This window comes from Athalia rosae, chromosome 6 (assembly GCF_917208135.1).
Source record: "Athalia rosae chromosome 6, iyAthRosa1.1, whole genome shotgun sequence".
Classification (NCBI taxonomy): domain Eukaryota; kingdom Metazoa; phylum Arthropoda; class Insecta; order Hymenoptera; family Athaliidae; genus Athalia; species Athalia rosae.
Window position 1 is genome coordinate 8790457 of NC_064031.1, and position 19284 is coordinate 8809740.

Sequence of the window (19284 nt, forward strand, 5' to 3'; positions counted from 1 at the left end):
TATAAGAATATATAATATATACATATATGGGGACATTTCATATCATACGGGCCACTTTTTCCAAAATATTTTTTGAACTTGATGAAACTTTTTCGACGTTTCGGGAGGTCTCAGAAACCATGCTCAGGCCACTAATTAACTTGAAAAATAATAATTCTCATCAAAGTATACTTGATTTTTTACATTTTGGATCGATAAATTGGCGATAACTCGGTCAATTTTATATATAGATCAATTTGGCTTTCAGATTCGAATTCCTAAGATCAAAATACGTAAGAATCTCATAGAAATCCTATTAAAAAAAAATTATCCATTTTTGGGCTAAAATTGAAGTATTTTTAAAATCGATCTCAGATCACTTTTCTTACGTATTTTGACCTCAGAAACTCGAATCCGTCGATTAAATTGAGCTACGAATTTTTCCCATCGAGATATCCTTGATTTTTCAGTTTTTGGATCGATAAATTGGCGATAACATGCTCAATTTTGAGGATAGAGCAATTTGGCTTTGATATTCGAATTCCTGAGGTCAAAATACGTAAGAATATCATAGAAATCCTGTTAAAAAAAATTTCGACTTTTGGGGCCGAAAATCAAGTATTTTTAAAAGTGATTGCAGGACACTTTTCTTACGTATTTTGACCCCAGGAACACGAAGCCGTTAACCAAATCGAACTACGAATTTTTTACGTCAAGATATCCCTGATTTTACACGTTTCAAAGCGATAAATTTGCGATAACACGATCAATTTTACAGATAGATTAATTTGGCCTTCAGATTCGAATTTCTGAGATTGAACTACACGAGCATACCATAGAAAACTGGATAAAAAAAATTCAGTAGAAAATATTACAGACGTAACTAAGAATCTGCATTCGCGATTCACGTCCGTCTTTGTGGCACGACGTTTTCCGCAGCTTATGTATGTATATTACCGCGTTCCGGTTGCGAGCGTATAATTGCCATAGCTGGTGGTTACTTTTACCCGTACAGTACACGTCAAGTACCCGCTGCAGCTGATACTGATTATTACAATCTTCTGTCTATTCCGTTTTATGCCTATGAGGTCAAATATAATGACCATAGATCAAATTCAAAAAAACCAATGAAAATTACGTCAACTCTCTTTGAAAAAAAAACAAAATATCCCTCAACAATAATAACAATAACAGTAAAATAACAGTCACAATGGTGAAAATAAGAAGGAGGCAACGCTGCTGAAGACAAGCATGCATGCACCGAGGGGGCAAAGGCCTCGTTCATTCATTATACGGAAGCACGCGTTGTGCTTGCAAGAGGATTTCATTTCATCGCGCCCTAATTAACATAAGCCACCTGTAAGGCCGTGTACGAACCTATAATTATAATTCGCGCATTATGTCGACAAGGTTCTCGTATACCTGCACAGGTACATCCGTCCGGTGGTTATCGTAATTGCACCGAATAATTGAAATGTTCGGCAATCCCCTTTCTCTATTTTTTCTTTCGAGTCCGGCGCGCGTTGGGACGGATATGAAAACAGAGTAATTGCAAATTATGACGGTACCTTATTCTTATTGGGCTTGTCCATGATGCGATACGAGGGTGAACCGTTGCTGGAGGCTGCGATGACGGTGCCCGCCTTACGAGACACGCATTGCCCCATATAGATCTGCCAACTTCACTCGAACGTAGCCTGACAATGAGAGCAGGAAAAAATATTAATTTCCAATCTCAAGAGTCGTCAAAGTTAGCCAAACGTGATCACCTTTCACGTAATTCAATACACTATTTCCCATCACTTGTTAGTATACCTATATGTATATATCCAACTATATATATATATATATATATATATATATATACATATATGTGTCTGCAAATTAAAATTAGGTAAAGCATTCTAATAATGGTTAAAATATCGCAATATCGTGTGGAATTATTCCTTAGTTTTTACTTTTTTCTTTCCTTATCTGCGACATCCGCAGGATAAAATGAAACATGCGGTTATTATATTTTATCGTTATCCACGTTTGGATCGTATAACTTATCGCGAACAAGTTCGTTGAGTCGTCGAATAAATAGACAAATTAAATCGACTTCCGATCGGAGTGAATTTTTTTTTTTCGTCAGCTGTGTTAATAAGCCGACGCGTGGGCTACTGCGCGTGAAATTAACCTGTTTGAACATACATACATATAGTTCTAATGATTTGCCTATACAGTCATATACGTGCAACGAAATAAGACCTCAGTTCTTAAATATTCATGTATCTCGTGCACGCACCATCTCCATAGCCCGACTGATATTAACAATAAGTTAGAATTCCGATTAACGCAAAAGCGTGAGAAAAAAGAAATTATAATTGTCAGTGAAAGTGCATTTGTCCTCTGTAAGTTTTACACGAGTTCGCAGCGAGTAATTGAAATTTGTAAATTTATTGCAGAAATAATCCCGACGTTTTTTCCTCTCCTTCTCCTCTCTTTATGCAGAATATATTTTTCTATGATCGGGGATAGGCCGATGACCGGCACTTTGAATGAAAACGGTTAAACCTGAATACGAGAGGAGCGCATCGAAGAGATCAACGTACTCTTTGCTCACCTATATTAAAAATACACAGTCGGGGGTACCTACATGGCGCTAAAACGAGAGCGACCGTAGCCCATTTAGCGTATGGTATACGGAGTCGCGGACCTTTTACTATAATGATCTATGTACCTGTACACGTTACGTACGTACGTACGTGGGTTTACCCGTACGTTAGGCTCCGGTCTACAGTTATGTCCATTTACCATACAGCCATCGGACGATCGTACGTCTACTGCTGTAATTTTTTACCTAAATAGGCAGAGGTACATACCTGTAAATAGCTATGTGTCTCGGTACAAAAGTGAATAATAAAAGCGGACAAACGGTTGGCTAACAATCGACCGTATACCGGGTATTACAGAGCTGCTGCAGTTATAAAGGATATTATAGAAAACGGTTTTAGAATATACTGGTCAAGGTTTGAAACGTGGTTGACTACAGGCACGCTCATATTAAAATCTATACCTCCATCTGCGGGCGTATACAGATATATATACGATCGTATGAGCCGTTTCTCAATGACCGTAACATTCGACTTTGAAAGACTGGAATCGATACGACATCCCTGCTTACGTCGGAAAATATTCGAAATTACGCCAATCCGTGATGGAATTATTTTAGGATGACTCGGGATGGATTCTGGACCGCAACTTCTGTTCAACGATAAAATTCTAACGTCGAGTGACCGTTACAGTTGATTCGGACAATCGTTTTAAATACCTACCTGCTGCAATACATGCGCTGCTGAATAACTACGATTATTCTCTTTGTACGGAGGTTAACAATATGGGCGCGTGCAGCGATACAAATTTATGTTCATTGTTAATCGAAAACGGGAGAAGAAAACGAGAAAATAAAAAAGGGAAAGGACAAAAAAGAGGAAAGGTCTGTCCGTTTGATCGGCGGGTGGGATATTTAACGAACGAGGCGTCTCTATTATACGTTCACGCACGCTGAGCATTTACACAAAAATTATCATCGTGGAATATCGCACACGCATTGTATTTATACAATTATACCGGTCATTAAATATACGTATATTTTTATTCGACGGTTTATTTTATCTCCTATCTACCTGCAGACGTTTCATCCCGCAGGTATTACGACTTTGACACGACGAACATCCGCAGTTATAGAACTGGCTCGAACTTCTGACCTTTAAACCTTATAACGTTCTCTATAATAATGCGAACTTTACGGTTCACACCAAAGATTATTTTACATAGCGGTATAGCACGCCGATGATCGATCGAAGGGAATTTTTATTTCATCAAAAATTCACGTAACTATAATACCGTTAAGTTACATGCGAGAGAAACATACCTGATACAGTATAACATACTTTCATTATTACTATAGTTATTGTTGTTATTAATTCACCGGATGAATAGAACTATGTACAATAGTCGAACAGGTATAACGACTTTATACTATATACAAAGCTCCCGAGGCGATGTTGAATGAAAAAATAAAAATTTATACATTCCCCACTGATTTTAATCGACTCGCATCAGCTGTGTTTTATATCGAAGCGCTTCACGCGCCAATTTATCATAGGGAAGTACGCGGTATAATATCAGATAATTCTTTTACCATCGTATAAACTAGGGTGTGATCTGCATGCAGACAAATAGATCTGAAGGTAGTCTTATTTCCTTTTTTTTGAATTTCTTTTTTGTGGGAAATAATTTACTCTGGCATTCGTTCGATGCTTTATACGTATACGATCCTATACGTGGGTAAGTCGAGGAACAAGATGACGGGACGAGGTATGCATAGTAAATGATAAGGTAAGAGTAAAATCCCATCGTGACGGTTACCTGCAACTTGAACTACAGCAGTAATGGGGTCTATACATATATGTATATCATCGTAGCATTGTACAGTCAACGTATACATGTATATATATATTTTATTCTGTTTTCTTCTGCTGAAAAATTGTGGAATGCAGTAAATTATACGACCAAACTCCGATACACGAGGCAGATCGGATCGTATAACGGAAAATTTGAATAACATTTGCTCGTGAGATTCCTAATATAGTTTAGTGTTCAGCACTGGATTAACAATTTGGTAAAATTATAACCACACAATTACTGTATGATCTGTAGGATAAATACGTGTATGAGGTATTCCACGACCGCTCCAAAGATCAATTATACAGCGTACGGTTTTACCTGACGGAATTTAAAAAATCATCTGCAATTCTGCACGCGATGACATAGGTAGGTACCCGTAACGGTAATGGTAATTTATGTAAAGGGCTCACGCGGAAGGACGACGAATATAATTTTGCATTTAACGCTCTCAGCGATCTCTCCGTACGTATGTATACGTATGAATATTTGTCTATAATTTATTGTGAGCCCGGCTATATTGATGACGGTGCAGCTTAACACGTGTAAAAGTCTTGACACTCGTTCACGCGCTCATTAAACCTAAATGAGTGTAACGAGGGAGATTACATCTTCTACTTTTTTATCGTTACTTTTTCTGACCTGAAGAGAGTCGCGGCACTGACAATCAGAACAGACTTCTCACAACTAATGATATAATGGTACGAGAAAATTGGATTCAAATTGCGTGAATCACAAATTTGTGGCGCTAAATTACATTGCGCGTGAATCGACTACGTGTGTAAAATCGATACGGGTCTGCCACCCAACTGCGATTAGTCATTATTATCTATTTAAATACAATAAGACGCCATATATGGACATGTGTCTCTATTTACCAACGAGTTTGTGCGTTTCATACGGATCGATATAAAACCCCATAATTTCGTTCGACGATGATATTTGACTAGCCTATATCCACGTCGACGTGGATATGTTTTTTTTTTTTTTTGTTTTACTTTCTGAGCATAATAAATTCAGTTTTTTCTTTCCAGTATATCTTACCGGAGGAAAAGATTCATCGAACTCATACTCCCATTGATGGGTATAACACGATATGACTTTGTACTTTCTACCAACATGCACACAGAATTTCATTTGATTTCTCACGTCCTGGTTTTATACGGGCAACACGAGGCACCGATCTCTTTTGGAGTTTCCGGCCTCAACAACATTTCATCCGATACATCGACGTGTCTATAAAATAAGTCATCGCACATGGTTGCTTAGATTATAATCAATAATGCCCATAACCGATATAGAAAGTGAAAGAAAATTACAACAGAAATATCCGTGGTGGAGACTACAAAGATTTTAACTTTTTCTTATCGTGTACATTAAAATTAAGGGTTATTTGGTACATGTGAAGATAAAATTATTGAGTTCTCAGAATATTATTTCCAAAGTTTTGTCCGATTAGATTACATGAGAAATCTAAACGTACGGCCCATATTCTCCCATAGCATCGCGCATGCACCACCCCCACAAGTGAGAAAGCTTCTTTACGCGATAAAAATTATCCTCTTATCTCCCATTCAGCCTTTTCAAAACGTTTTACTCACAAAAATAAAAATCCTCCCTGCGACCCAGATGTTTCCGGATGTTTTCTTAAATACACTGAAAAAATAAATTTAGCAGTTTGTTTTTTTTTTTTTTTTAATCTTCCAGGTGATTGTTTTCCCTTTTCGTATTACAGGATAAAAACATTACCCGCCACCCATAGATAATTAATCGATAACTGATGAGATAGATAATCGGCTTACGAACGACGCAAGTGTAATCTGAGATTATATCGTAGACTTGATTATTCATCCGCCTTGCATTGTCTCTAAAAGTTATGCAATTTTTGTTTAGGATACGATATTCAAATCGTATTTCGGAATGAATATTTGAATCAGGCCCACTTTGTACGACCAAAAGCCACGGTGAAAGATATTCATATTCTTGAATCGAACGTAGGACATGGAGACATAAAAACGTACGAAACACGTTTGACCTCCGGAGTAAGAGTAATATAAGCAATAATGAGAGTTGGCTGGAATGTCCAGCATCATTTGACCTCAGGCGAAATCGTAGATATTACAAGTTCGCAGTAGTCTTTATTCGATAAATTTTTCTGTCTACTTTCAGGTGTATGCTGTATCGTTTCTGACCCGTAATTACGTTTACTAATTTCAATCAGCCGCTTATTTCGTTGACCTCGCGTTAATTGGATCAGAATATCAGATGTTACAATTTGCAGGGGTGAAAATGAAACGTATGTGATAAAATGGAATAAGATATAGTATTGGTTGTGCCAAATAATAGCGGAATCCCAAAAATTTATCTGATTTGATCTACTCATGTGCGCAAGAGTGCACATATTTCTCATTCAGGGACATCGCAAGTTCTCCGGTGACCTAATGCTCGTTCAAGAATTTTCAAGATTACCACTTACTGCTCGATAACATTGATTTTTCGTTTTTTTTTGTTTTGTCTTTTCTTTTGTCTTCACAATCCCTTGCGAGCTCAAAACTGTAGCCTGAATTTAAGAATGCTTGAGGAATCACTAGGACAGCTCATCCGCCTTGAAATTATGAGGATAAGTTGAGTAGCGATGAGAGATAATGAAATATAAGTAATAACAATTTCATGGAAGGTAAAAATGTAAATATAAGATATTGAGTATGCAAGACGTACAACGTACGTGAATGTACGTGTAAGATAAATAATGTACGGATACGTATGTGTTATTTCACTCACCTTTTCTTACGGAGCTAAATTTCTTGTCAAAATCAATAGAATCCGCGGTATACATTATAAAACTTAACTATGACACCTAAACACAACGGCGTACACAACAGGAGCACATGTCACTACGTTTTTACTTTATTAATACCACTGTTTACGTACGAGATTTAATGAAAATTAACAACAATATTCCGTACACTAAACCACACCTGCGCTACGGGACGCTCTTCTGACTACTCATACCACCACCTGCCAGTCATTCGAATATTCAATAGCACGGAACATGCGTCGTGACGTCGGACGAACCTCTACGAGATTCTGCGACCACACGGCAAGCCGGTCGTCGCGACACTATACCAGCGCTAATACGGTAAGCCTCCAAATTAAATTCGGCATTCAAACAAGCGGCGCCAGACCTGCAATTTTTTAGGTTTATTGCTAACAAGAAACATCGTTTCTTATTACTGGATGCATTTGTATACATATGTGTCTGTTTTTAGTTTCTTTCTCTTTTAATGAGCTTTTGAACATAAATAATTGAAATTTTACAAACATTTTACCTCGCTAAAATATTACAAACCAGCTTACTTATGATTAGGGTATTAGAAAGGTCTTGATAAATGAGTCTGTGTTGGTCCGGCAGGCGATAATTATTCGAATTGATGAAGGATAATTGAAATTCTGATTAGACCAACACGATGAAATGGTTACAAGGCGCAAACTTTGGCCCTCTTTTTCACCTGAAGGCAGGGCAACCGAATACATATCGTTATACATTTTTTATTTGTCTATCTAGCTTTTTCACTATGAAGGAACTAAAACACCAAAGTGGTATGAGAAGAGGTATAAAACTTCGGTGATATTCAATGGATGATTAAACGGATTTTCCTATTGAAGTCTGCTCCAAACGTCACTACTTCATATTTACTATTTTTCATATTCACTATTTCTTCCCTGCCGCAATTAGTTATTCCTACTAATTTTGGAGTGGGTTAAATCTGTATGGATAGTTGAAGGGTAAAATCAATATGGTGTCTTAAAATTTTTACGCCTTTGATTCGATCAACTTGAAAGTAATATACTTACGGTAATTAATGAATTAAGAGTGAAGTGAACTTGGCTAACAGGTGTTCGAGACCAGATGAATAGTAAGATTGCAATAGATGTAGATTAGGGTAGTCCTTATTTTGGGTATGTTTGAATTTTTTTTGACGATAGTCCTAAATCGGTTCAAAATATATAAAAAAAAAAAATGCTTGCCAAATTGCAACCCTTGATTTTTTGTTAGCTTTATCGGTTCAATAGATATTCGAGGTCAAAGTTGAATGTACGGGCTTTATCAATTTGGCACACATATTGTAAAAATTCATAAGAGACCTTTTTTGTAGAACGTTAAATTTCCTATAAAAACCATAGTCCAGAATTTTAAGTATATATGTTAACGACTTACAAAATTGCAAAGAACGAGATGACATTTTCAGTCGTTATTTACATTTGAAACTTCGACTGCCGTGGGGCACGGGTTAGTATAAAAATTAGAGGCTGCATTTTGACAAGCATTTTTTTTATATATTTGAAAAAAATTCAAACATGCCCAAAATAAGGACCAGCCTAATGTAGATACTAGTCGATCACTGGATAACCAGTGCATTGAGTCAGTCTCACAACGGCACGAACATAGCTGAATAGTTTACTTGGAACTCACCTCTTAATGATTAACTAATTATCAAAGGTTTTATAGTTTCATTGGTAGACCTCGTTATCGCATTGCTTTTGAAAAGCTTGCTTACCATTTGAAACTATTTTCAGCGATACAAATTTGTCAATCGAATGACGTTATGGCATTCTGACCCTAGACCTAATAAATAATAATCTCTTGGAAATAATTATTTCTTCTCTTTATCAGCATCAGATGGCTCCTTCTTGATGCTGACTTTATTGTCACTCCAACGACTGTCTGACTTAGATTTGTGCTCAATCTGTGCACCGTTTACTTCAGCCACCCCTTTTTCATCCTGAATTTCAACTATTTCCACCCTTTTCGATTCCGGTATTGCTTTGGCCGCTATGTGATATACACTCTTCAAAGAAGTTAGGTACGTGTGCGTTTCAGCCTGTAAGATGAAGAGATGTAAAGATATTGTACAAATGAATTGGAGAATGTGCAAAGATGGCACACTCACCGAGACCTTCTTGAGCTTATCATCGGTATTTCTTAATTTATCCTTATACGATTTCAGATCCTCTGAAAGGTCTTTGATCGTGCTGCTTTGCTTGGATGCCTTATCGCCAAGAGAGCCCAGCTCGTGCTGCAGCTCCATCATTCGTGCTTCGGTATCAAGTCGAGCCTTTTCAGATCGTTTAAGTTGACTTACCAACTTTTCAACATCCAACAATGAGCCTTTGTACAATACAAAACCTTCGGGGACTGATTCGCCTTCCCCCTCTCCGTTCTCGCTATCCTCTCTTCGAGCTCTTTTGGAAGCTGGACCACTCCCGACAAACACAGGGAGTAATTTTTTATTGCCTGGAAAGTAACAATATGTTGATGCAAAAGGTGAATTTATCTCAGAATTTATTGGTTCAAAATTTTGTAAAACTATATTTACCCAGCGCGAGTGACCGCAATACTTCTTCTTCGTTATCTACCTTGTTACCGCCATCCACTTTCTCTAAATCTTTATCATCTCTTTTGTCATCCTTTGCTTCCTCCTCTTTGGATTTATCGGTCAATTTACGGTAGTGTAAAGAATCTCGAATCACAACTTTTTGCACTAGCTTGCGCGCTTGAGCTCTGGACAGATTTAATCCAAGAGTATAAATCAATTCTTCGATGTCTTTATCAAAGATGTATCCACAATGTGTTTGATCAAAATATACAAATGCTAAAAGCAAATATGGATCATGTGTGTATAACTTGGCCTTTCTCTTCTTTTCATCCTTGTCCTTGTCTTTTTTGCCATCCTTTGTAGAATCATCATCCTGAAATAATTTGTCACATTCACGAATCTCAATTATATTGTCAGAGAGAACATCAATGAAACAAAAGTTGGAGATATCGTAAAATTTAGATACCTCAGATTCTTCATCATCTTCTTCTTCATCCTCCTCCATCTTATCCTTATCTTTCTCCGCTTTATCATCCGTTCTGCTTTTGGCTTCTTTATCGTCCTTTTTATCCTTGCTTCCTTCGCGCTTTTTGTCATCCTTTCTATCATCCTTCTTGTCATCTTTTCTGGACTTCTTGTCATCTTCCTTCTTTCGGTCCTTATCCTCTTTTTTCTCTTCTTTTTTCTCTTTTTTTTTATCGTCCTCTTTATCCTTCAGCTTTTCTGGAAGACTACATAGAGATCGATAAATCCGGAAACCGAAGTCTCTCATAAGCATCTCGTTGAACAATTCGGCAAATAGAGATACTTCAAAGGAATGTTCCTAGGTAAAAAATTAAAATAATTATGGAAGAATTAAACATGCAATATTCTTAAAGGTATATTAACCAGTTTACCACACACCTTTGTATCTTCAGGTCTGTAATCTAATAAAACACTGAGCGACATGACGGTACAATCGAATTTTCCACTTTTAGCTGTGCGGGAAGGGTGAACAATAATGTGAGATGCTTCAGGAAGGGAGTACCGCTTTTCGAGCAGAATGCGCTCCCTTTCCAACAGCTTTTTTTTATCTTCATCATGCTGCAAGTAATTCATATGAACAGTGATTATGAATGTGAAATAGAGTTCCGTCTAAGTAGTTATACATGACATTGCTCGCACCTCTTTGTTGTCTTTAGATTTTTTGTCGTCTTTGGATTCCTCTTTGGGTGGCGGTGAATCATCTTTTTCATTTTCATCCACTTCCTCTTGTCTACCTTCCTCTTTAGCTTGCTCAGATTTCAGAGCCTTGGTCAACCGTGCCAATAATTGTGACTTCAAGCCCTTGAAACTCAAATTCCGAGCTGCTAATTCTTGTCGTAGATCATTGACCTGTGAGTCATGAAAATGATGTGACTTACTCTTATGCAAAAGGTAGAACTAGAGCTTTTATGGAGATATTTTTTGTACATGAGAGGTGGTAATACTTACGTTCATCGTTTTTGGATCTAGCTCGGTGTAGTGAGTAGGGTCCTTTTTTTCAGTGATAGAGTCATCCTGAAAAGAAAAGTGGAGGTCAACTCAAGGTTGAGAGAAGAATTGTAAAAATCTACAAACATAAGCAGCTCCTATAACCAATCAAAACCAATCTCTCAGCATTCTTTCAACATTCATGCACATTGTTACGACATATAGTTAACGTTGACCTTCACGAATGACTCGAGTAACTGCTAGACTCTCTTAGTGTCCTGGCTCTGGTGTCGGTGTGGTTGGTTGGTTGGTTGGTTACGGACAAGTAATATCAACAGAATGCAGTAGTATATAAAAAATGACAATGAAATCAATTGTTTTGACGATTTTTAAGAGATAATGTAGGATTCAGGAAGGGAAATGACTCAGCAGCGCTCTTCTCCGAGCTAGGCTTGCTCGTGGACAGTCGCTTATGCAATGAAACTGCCAGAGGCTAACAGGGCATCTGATGTACTCTACCCATCGATCTACGGTAGCCATAGATCCAATGACCGTGAGATATTACGATGAACGTATAACAAATTAATTCTTTAAGCCATCTGTCAACTGGGTTATTCAAATTTTTACAATATGAATAAAATAAAATCTTTTAAAAACATGGAGTATTGGAGTTCTTATGATCTGAGAAATTGGAAAAAAAAACATTAAAAAAAACAATACATAACACTGATTAAGTCACAATCAGTGTGTAAGCTCGGGTGACATGAATTTCAGTGATTGTTGTACGAGTGATCTATGAATTATGGTCATTGCGGAACAAGCTCAACCTGAACCACCGGATGGCAGCTACGCGATCGACAGGCAGGTAGTACCTACTGAAAAGTCAGTTTAGTAATGGGAACAGCTGCACGATTATATAGTAATATAATAAAAAGGTAAAAAGTATAATATGGGATGGTGTGGGCAATGCCTTTTGATCAGCAGCGGCAGCCTCGTCAGCATCAATGGCAGGATCGGCATCATCTGGGTTAGAGGCAGCTCGCAGCAGCTTTCGCTCCAGTTGTTTCTTATAGCTGAGATGTAGCCCATCCCACTCCAGCCTGGTTGGTACACAGCTCCAAACATCTGGGAGAAATAGTATGACGGTTTCAACACGAGACGGCACGATTCGTCCCGACTTGTGGGTTGTCTCCGCTCGTCTGTAGTAGAGCTCCAGGAAGCGGTACCTGTGCCGCAAGGAAAAACAATACCCAAACGTCAACTCAGGTTAATGCCGGTCAGCCTTGAATTAAATGCTAAAACTTTTGACCGCTGCATTTGCTAGGTCACGCGCTCCACACAAAGCTACGTATGGCATAACATGTTGAGCATTACAAACGAAAAGGTACAATCAAAAAAACGCAGGTAAAAATACAGAGCTGTAAAGTTAGTCCGTCCATGTTTGCAAGTTCCACTTTGCAAACGCTTTGTTTGGTACAGAAATACGTACCTCTGTCGAACTTGTGAAAACCAACTTTTTTTTGCTATAGCAACGACAACGATCTGATACATCCCATCGAAGTGAGAATTTTGAATTCTCCCCAAAACATTTCGACGAACAGATGAGTGAGATAATCTGGCAGTCATTGTACGCTGCCGATGACACTGAGAAAGTGATTTATCTCCTTGTCGTAGAATATATATATTAATTGGACATGTTAACGGCCGTCGATTGAAATCACTATTGGAATTCCTTGTCGAAGAATAAATAATAGATGATAAGTGAAGCAGATTTCCATGGATAATACGAGCTCTGCCTCGGACGGCAACTCAATTTCTGAAAATTACTTACCACACTATTCTTAACGAAGAACATGATAATGACACAAAACTTAATTTCAGAAAAGCTAAGAGTACCAGAACTTGAACCAACCAAGAATTGATAACGTTGACTACAATTATAGTTAGTAGCTTCTACAAGAGCCTTTGCATAACAATGTTAGCTACTTGTAAGCTTTGAATATCAATCATTTTCATCATACGACATAAATGTAAATTTGCAGAAATGAATTAGTCAAGCAGTTTAGGAGTCATACCATTGAGTGCAATTGGAGAGATCTATGCCAGTCAATGCCTTGCACGTCCTAATGGCAGTCCTAATGAGAACAGAAGGATCTTTTTCCGGATTGAGTCCATCTAGAGAGGGACTCCATGGGCCGCCAATCGCCATTGTTTCATTTTTTCCTCGTAGACCGACCAGAAAATTAATCAGTCGAGTCGGATGTACATAGTCACGATCAGGATCTCTATCTTCTGTGACGCCACAACATCTTTTATAGATCTCTTCCATTGCGGGCATAGACATTAACATCACCTGTTTATTAGAGAAGCTCGATAAATATCTAGGTATTCAACATCTTGATTTTAGAAAAAGTATCAATCCCATTCCAAACTTACACTTGAACTAACGGGATTTAGTAAAGATCAACTAACTTTTTTTAATTGTATGCAATGATATCATAAGCCCAAATTTGAATAAGCAATTTATTTTGTCATTCACCTTTGCAGAAAAGAGGTAGTCAGCATCCGGAGGCTCAAGCACGGTTGTGTTTTCAGCGTAAGGCTCTATGTCTTTGTGCATTACGTGAAAAGAACATGGTTTGTTGAGTGTGAATGGCATGTGCGGTGGGAAGGCATCTACCCATCTGAAGTTTGTCGAGAAGAAGTCACTAGGAATGTACATATTTTGATATCGTCTACGAATTTCCAGGACATCAGCTTCAGGCCTGAAATTTTTAAACAGTAAAAATAATAATTACCAACTTGTGTGGCATACAACATGGATATTTTGTCCATTTTAAATTTTTATCCATTAGAGACTCACAGGTCTAAAGCTATTTTTGGTATTTGCACCATGTATCGTGGTACAACCCTAGTACGCCTACGAGGTCTGGGGGATTTGCTTCTTCGTGTCCTGGATGGACTTCTCTCTTCTTTTTTCTCACGCTCTCTAATTCGATCTTCTCGTCTCCGTTTTCTTTCAACATCTTCATCGTCATTCCTACGATCTCGCGGTGATCTTTCTCTCACTCTTCCACTCTTGTTGCGATTATTACTGTTATTACTACCAGCATTTCCTGCAAACCTAAACAATGAAATGCATGTTATAGAAATGAAAACTATTGTTATTTATTATCGTTTTGAAAATTGAGTCTGAACCTGTTGCCTGAACTTTCGTTGGGGGGAGGAACAGCATTGTAATTCCCTGATGTTCTGTTTGATTGGGGTCTAGACGCTTGGTTCTGGACCTGAGGCGGGTTTACGTTGTTGGTACTTGATCCCATTGGCAGTACTTGGATTCGAGTAGCATTCCATTTGAACGGCATAGACGGATTATAGGAAGCTTCTACTAGGACTCTATCACCAACTATTGGGTTTGACCCTTTGACGCAGGCACTGAATTAAAATAGTAAAGAAGGTAAACAAACAAATTTCTTTTTCAAACTACTCAAATCTATCAATCTTCAAACCTACCTTGTTTGGAAAAAGACATCTTCATCGACAAACCCAAAATTGTCATGGACTTTCGTGACAGTGCCTGTAAATACTCGTTGCTTGGTAGTCGTGGCAGATACATTTTGCTGGACTTGTTGAGCAACATTTGCCACAGATTGTTGAAACGCATTGGTATTTAAAGCTCTTGGTGTAGGATATGATACAGTAGCTACTTGTGGATACAGCTGACCCGCTATTCCGCTGGGCAGATTTGAGCCGAGGCTTGCCATTGATGCCATTGTTATATTAGGCTGTGATTTTGAAACACAAAAAATTTAAGTAAAATTTCGATGACTATGATTAGAATGCTAATGACGCCGTTATTCAGCACAGTTAATTCTGCAGTTAATTTTACAAACCTGCTGCAAGCCAAGGCTTTGCTGATAGACTTGTTGTGTTTGTTGTTGATACTGAACCATTGGTTGTCCTCCAATACCTCCCATAGCTTGGCCCAGCATTTGTTGCTGGATATTTTGGATGCCTTGACCTGTGGTATTGAAATTATAAATATCTTACTTTGAATTGAACAGCTTGGAGTGTGCAAATGGGTTATTTGAAGTGTTAACATGTTACAGTGTCATTCTATGCGTTAAATTCATCTCAGTACTGAATCTGCTGCAACTCATCAGAGATATGTGACAATCCTGCACAACTCTGTTTGATATATGTCAACAGGTGCATGAGGAGATAAAATGCATCATTATATCATACATCAGGTCAATATTAACAGTTAGTTTGGGTGGAAAATGAATATATTGTTACAAATGAAAGTCATTCTCAACGAAGATCTTGAAAATATAGAGGATGACAAGTTTTGGCTACCCCATATTCATTACCTGCATTTCGAACCCAAGGTGGATTTTTTCCAGCTCCAAATGGTGAAAGATTACTCATTGCTGATAACTAATTCTTTGTTCATGTGATTTGTGGTAAATATTGTCAAATTAAACAGAATGTGTTCAGGGCGTCCTTCAATTAGACGCCATATTTCTTGTTACTATGGAAGAGTCAGTATGTTAACACTAGGTGTAATTTTAACACGATTTTGGGTCAAGCAAAATTAAAGCATACATAAAAAATTTATAATCAAGCTTGAATAATTCATCTTGAGTAGTTGGGACCAGCAAATTCATGAATATCATGGCTACATCAAAGACAGTTTTGACTCATGAAGTATGAGTATCACATCTGTAATGAATGTAGTCAAGCGACCATTCAAAAACTATGGTTTAATATTATCTCGAATAAAATTGTCCAATTTATGCTGAAGAATAAATCAGTTTCAATGATTTTGAATCTATAAGGCGTAGTGGTACACTATATACTAAGATAATGTTAGCATAGTTTTGACATCAGTGGCGAGGTAAATTTTGGAGCGAAACGGAAACAAACTCCAAATTTTGGAATTTCGATACATTAGGATTCTGGCATTCTCGGGATTAAAATGTACGTTAATAACCAATCTGATGACGAACTATTACCAAGGCTCATTCTTCAGTAGATGAAATCACTTGACACTTGACCATTGATGGGTTTGCTCAAAATCCCATGAAATTGGCGTTAGATTTATCAGAGGAATAGTTTAATTGTTGCGGGGCAAATGCGGCTTGACGACGCTCTCTGAAAATGAATTTATTTCTCTTTTAAGACGAGTCTTGTGATTGGTCGAGTGCGAGTTGCATGGTGCCTTACTCAATAATCGGCTCATATTTGATCTAAGAGAACCACTTTTCTTACGTAATAACAGGCTGTAAAATAGCTGCAGCGAGTATAGAGCGTCAGGGACTTGTCGAGGAGCGAGTAATTGTTATATTTACATTGTTCATAATTAATTTCCGGCTTTGTTAAAATGGCGTTAGCATCGATCTGCCGGGTAGGACGACTGTCAATTGATTCGACCTTCAGCCGCTTGGGAGTTGCCGTTTGCAGTAGTCCGTCGTTCTCTTCGTCTCTGAGAAACTTTGCTTCTAAAGCTACCAAAATGGGATTGCCACGAGTTTATTTTGATATGACCGCCGACAATAAGAAAGTTGGCCGCATCGTTATGGAGGTAATTCAAATTACTCTTAATTACATAATAAATTTCTAGCCAAATTTTCATCCCGCCATTAACATCGCCGTTTCAAAACCGTGGTCACCATCTTGGATAGTCTTTGTACCGACCGACAAGAATTCATCGTCTTACATCAATTTTAGACACCAGATCGTAGAAAGTTCGCTGTGTTTTTCAGATGCAGATACTACTCTCAATTTGAAATTTTATTAACCATTGAAAATTATTTTGTACTTATCGCGTTAACAATCGCTCCAATAACTAGCTGCCATGTCCGGCCATGCCGACCTTCGGCGTTTCTAGGATGATACGCCAAAATTTTCCACGCGGTCGGATGAGATTTGCACTTTGGCATCTTTGAGAACTCGTTTGCTGTGATATGTGTACCGGTTACTCTTATTGATATTTAGGTGTTTTTAAAAGTCATGAAGGCTAATCACTGTTTGAAAAATATATAAGTTTAATTAATGCTGACCTATCACTATTACGATGATGTCATCAATTTTACACCTATGCATAAGAAATTGGGCCTTATATGACTCATAATTGTTGGAATCTTTTTCCATGCCAGATCTGTACAATATCAACCTCATTTCTTGTTATGATATCAGAATGTAAACTTGGAAAAAAACGCTCAAACATTTTGCATCACCAATTATCAATCCAATTCCGTACCTATTTCTCTTTGTTCTTGGTTCTCAAACAATTTTCCCTTGAATTCTTCCAGCTAAGGAGTGATGTTGTACCTAAAACGGTTGAAAACTTCCGAGCACTATGCACGGGAGAGAAGGGATATGGCTACAAGGGTAGCAGCTTCCATAGAGTGATCCCCAACTTCATGTGCCAGGGTGGCGATTTCACCAATCACAATGGTACCGGTGGAAAGTCCATTTACGGAACCAAATTTGAGGACGAGAACTTCATTCTGAAGCATCTCGAGCCTGGTACCCTTTCCATGGCTAATGCCGGTGCTAACACCAATGGCAGTCAATTTTTCATCACCACCGCTAAGACAAGCTGGCTTGACAACAAACACGTTGTCTTTGGCAAAGTCGTCGAGGGAATTGATGTTGTTAAGAAGGTAAACTATTGCTGTTTTGCTCTGGGTTGTAGATATTTGCAAAAATGTAGACAGACTTAATCTACCTATGCAGATTTCAATCTGATGGCACTAAATCTATTGAAGCCAGAAAATTTATTAAACAAGAAACTCGAGTGTCTGGTCTATTTATAACAGTATATGTAGAGGCTTGTTAATACGAAGTTACGACGGGAACGTTAACGGTATTTCAATTAATTTATTTCTGTTCTCAGCTGGAAGGTCTGGGTTCGCAGAGTGGCAAGACCTCTGCAAAAATCATTATCACCGATTGCGGAGAGCTGTAGATCTTCAACTGGAATACTCAAATGACTGTTTGCATTTTAGTTCACCAGTTGCATATGAAACTATCATCATCCTTATCTACAATACTGAATACTAGGCAGACGTATAAACGAGACTGAATTTAAGATCATGGGTGAAAGGTGGCTGCCTATTATACGACCTCAACAATGTTGAGTTCGAGACTCACAATCAGAAGATGAAACTGGCACCAGTGAGATTACGAAGAAAGTAGCCGTCTTATTCAACCTCCATTATGTCGCATTTATTATAGTAAAGTTGAAGTGTCGAATGTCCAATAAATAACTGTCTTTCCCTGATAAAAGCGCACACTAGGAAGTCTTGAAACTGTCATTCATATTTCGAGTTCACTTTAGCACACCTTGATTAAATACGTATTTCAATTTCAAAATTGTTCAGGTGGTTCTTAACGTGATCCTGTTTTACGTCTGCCTCTTATGCTGATACTGTCACTTTACTTCAAAACTTGATTGTACTTTTTACACTTGATTTATTGGGTCCAATATAGATGCACTCTTCATGAGCTTGTTAGGGTTTTTTGATTAGATATCTACTTACCTCAACATGACGTTGATACGATCGAATTCAGTTACAGCGACAGTAATGCTTACTTCGCTGCAGTTAAATATCAAGTGTAAGTAATAAGTGGTGTTCAAAGATAGCGCAGGTTGAATTGCGCTTGAATAAATACCCAATATTGGAGAGTGTTATTGAATTGATCCAACGATTCCAGTATCTATAAAGTAAAAATTGTTTTCAGAAAATGCAAAACTGAGGTTGTTTCTTCATTACCTAGGCTATCCTCTTCATTGTCTTCCCAATAGTCATTCTTTATAATTATCGAATAGAATGAACACCCTAATGTCCAAGATTGCTCTTACGACTAATTTTTCTAATCAATGTTCTTAGCTATTAATCAACCGAAACTTTTCGTCGCAATTGTAATTCCAGTAATAAACGTTTATCGAAAATTCAAAAGAGAGGTATTCCGTAGCAGAATTACAGGATATCTACAATTTATCCTGATTACTTTTTCC

General features: G+C 37.8%; 3 protein-coding genes across 9 annotated transcripts in view; 1 reads left to right on the forward strand and 2 right to left on the reverse strand.

Annotated features, from left to right (window-relative positions):
• LOC105693661 (putative uncharacterized protein DDB_G0277255) overlaps positions 1-7430 on the reverse strand; it is a 39745-nt gene extending 32315 nt beyond the window's left edge. For 5 of the 6 annotated variants that reach the window (XM_048656651.1, XM_048656650.1, XM_020856772.2 and 2 more), the window contains exons 1-3: positions 7210-7430; positions 6030-6084; positions 1548-1676 (exon numbers count right to left, since the gene is read on the reverse strand). In XM_048656651.1, the coding sequence (XP_048512608.1) occupies positions 1548-1646 (99 nt within the window). In that variant the 5' untranslated portion in view covers positions 1647-1676; positions 6030-6084; positions 7210-7430. The remainder of the gene's footprint in view (positions 1-1547; positions 1677-6029; positions 6085-7209) is intronic. The other variant, XM_020856771.2, reaches the window with a different exon arrangement.
• Positions 7431-7686: 256 nt separating this feature from the next.
• On the reverse strand, positions 7687-16425 carry LOC105693671 (cell division cycle and apoptosis regulator protein 1-like). Of its 2 annotated transcripts, none has more exons than XM_020856770.2 (15): positions 16274-16425; positions 15152-15279; positions 14772-15043; positions 14457-14693; positions 14122-14382; positions 13798-14023; positions 13334-13611; positions 12229-12484; positions 11280-11345; positions 10971-11180; positions 10710-10889; positions 10273-10629; positions 9807-10179; positions 9381-9724; positions 7687-9311 (listed from the first exon to the last, which is right to left on the reverse strand). In XM_020856770.2, the coding sequence occupies exons 1-15, from the start codon at positions 16281-16283 to the stop codon at positions 9084-9086; spliced, it is 3426 nt and encodes a 1141-aa protein (XP_020712429.2). In that variant the 5' UTR covers positions 16284-16425; the 3' UTR covers positions 7687-9083. The 2 variants fall into 2 exon arrangements, with proteins under 2 accessions (XP_020712429.2, XP_048512606.1); XM_048656649.1 differs by lacking the exon at positions 16274-16425 and adding an exon at positions 15629-15851.
• An 87-nt stretch (positions 16426-16512) lies between these two features.
• Positions 16513-19018, forward strand: LOC105693674 (peptidyl-prolyl cis-trans isomerase). The gene is made up of 3 exons (XM_012413756.3): positions 16513-16842; positions 17573-17926; positions 18160-19018. The coding sequence occupies exons 1-3, from the start codon at positions 16642-16644 to the stop codon at positions 18229-18231; spliced, it is 627 nt and encodes a 208-aa protein (XP_012269179.2). The 5' UTR covers positions 16513-16641; the 3' UTR covers positions 18232-19018.
• The last annotated feature ends 266 nt before the right edge of the window (positions 19019-19284 follow it).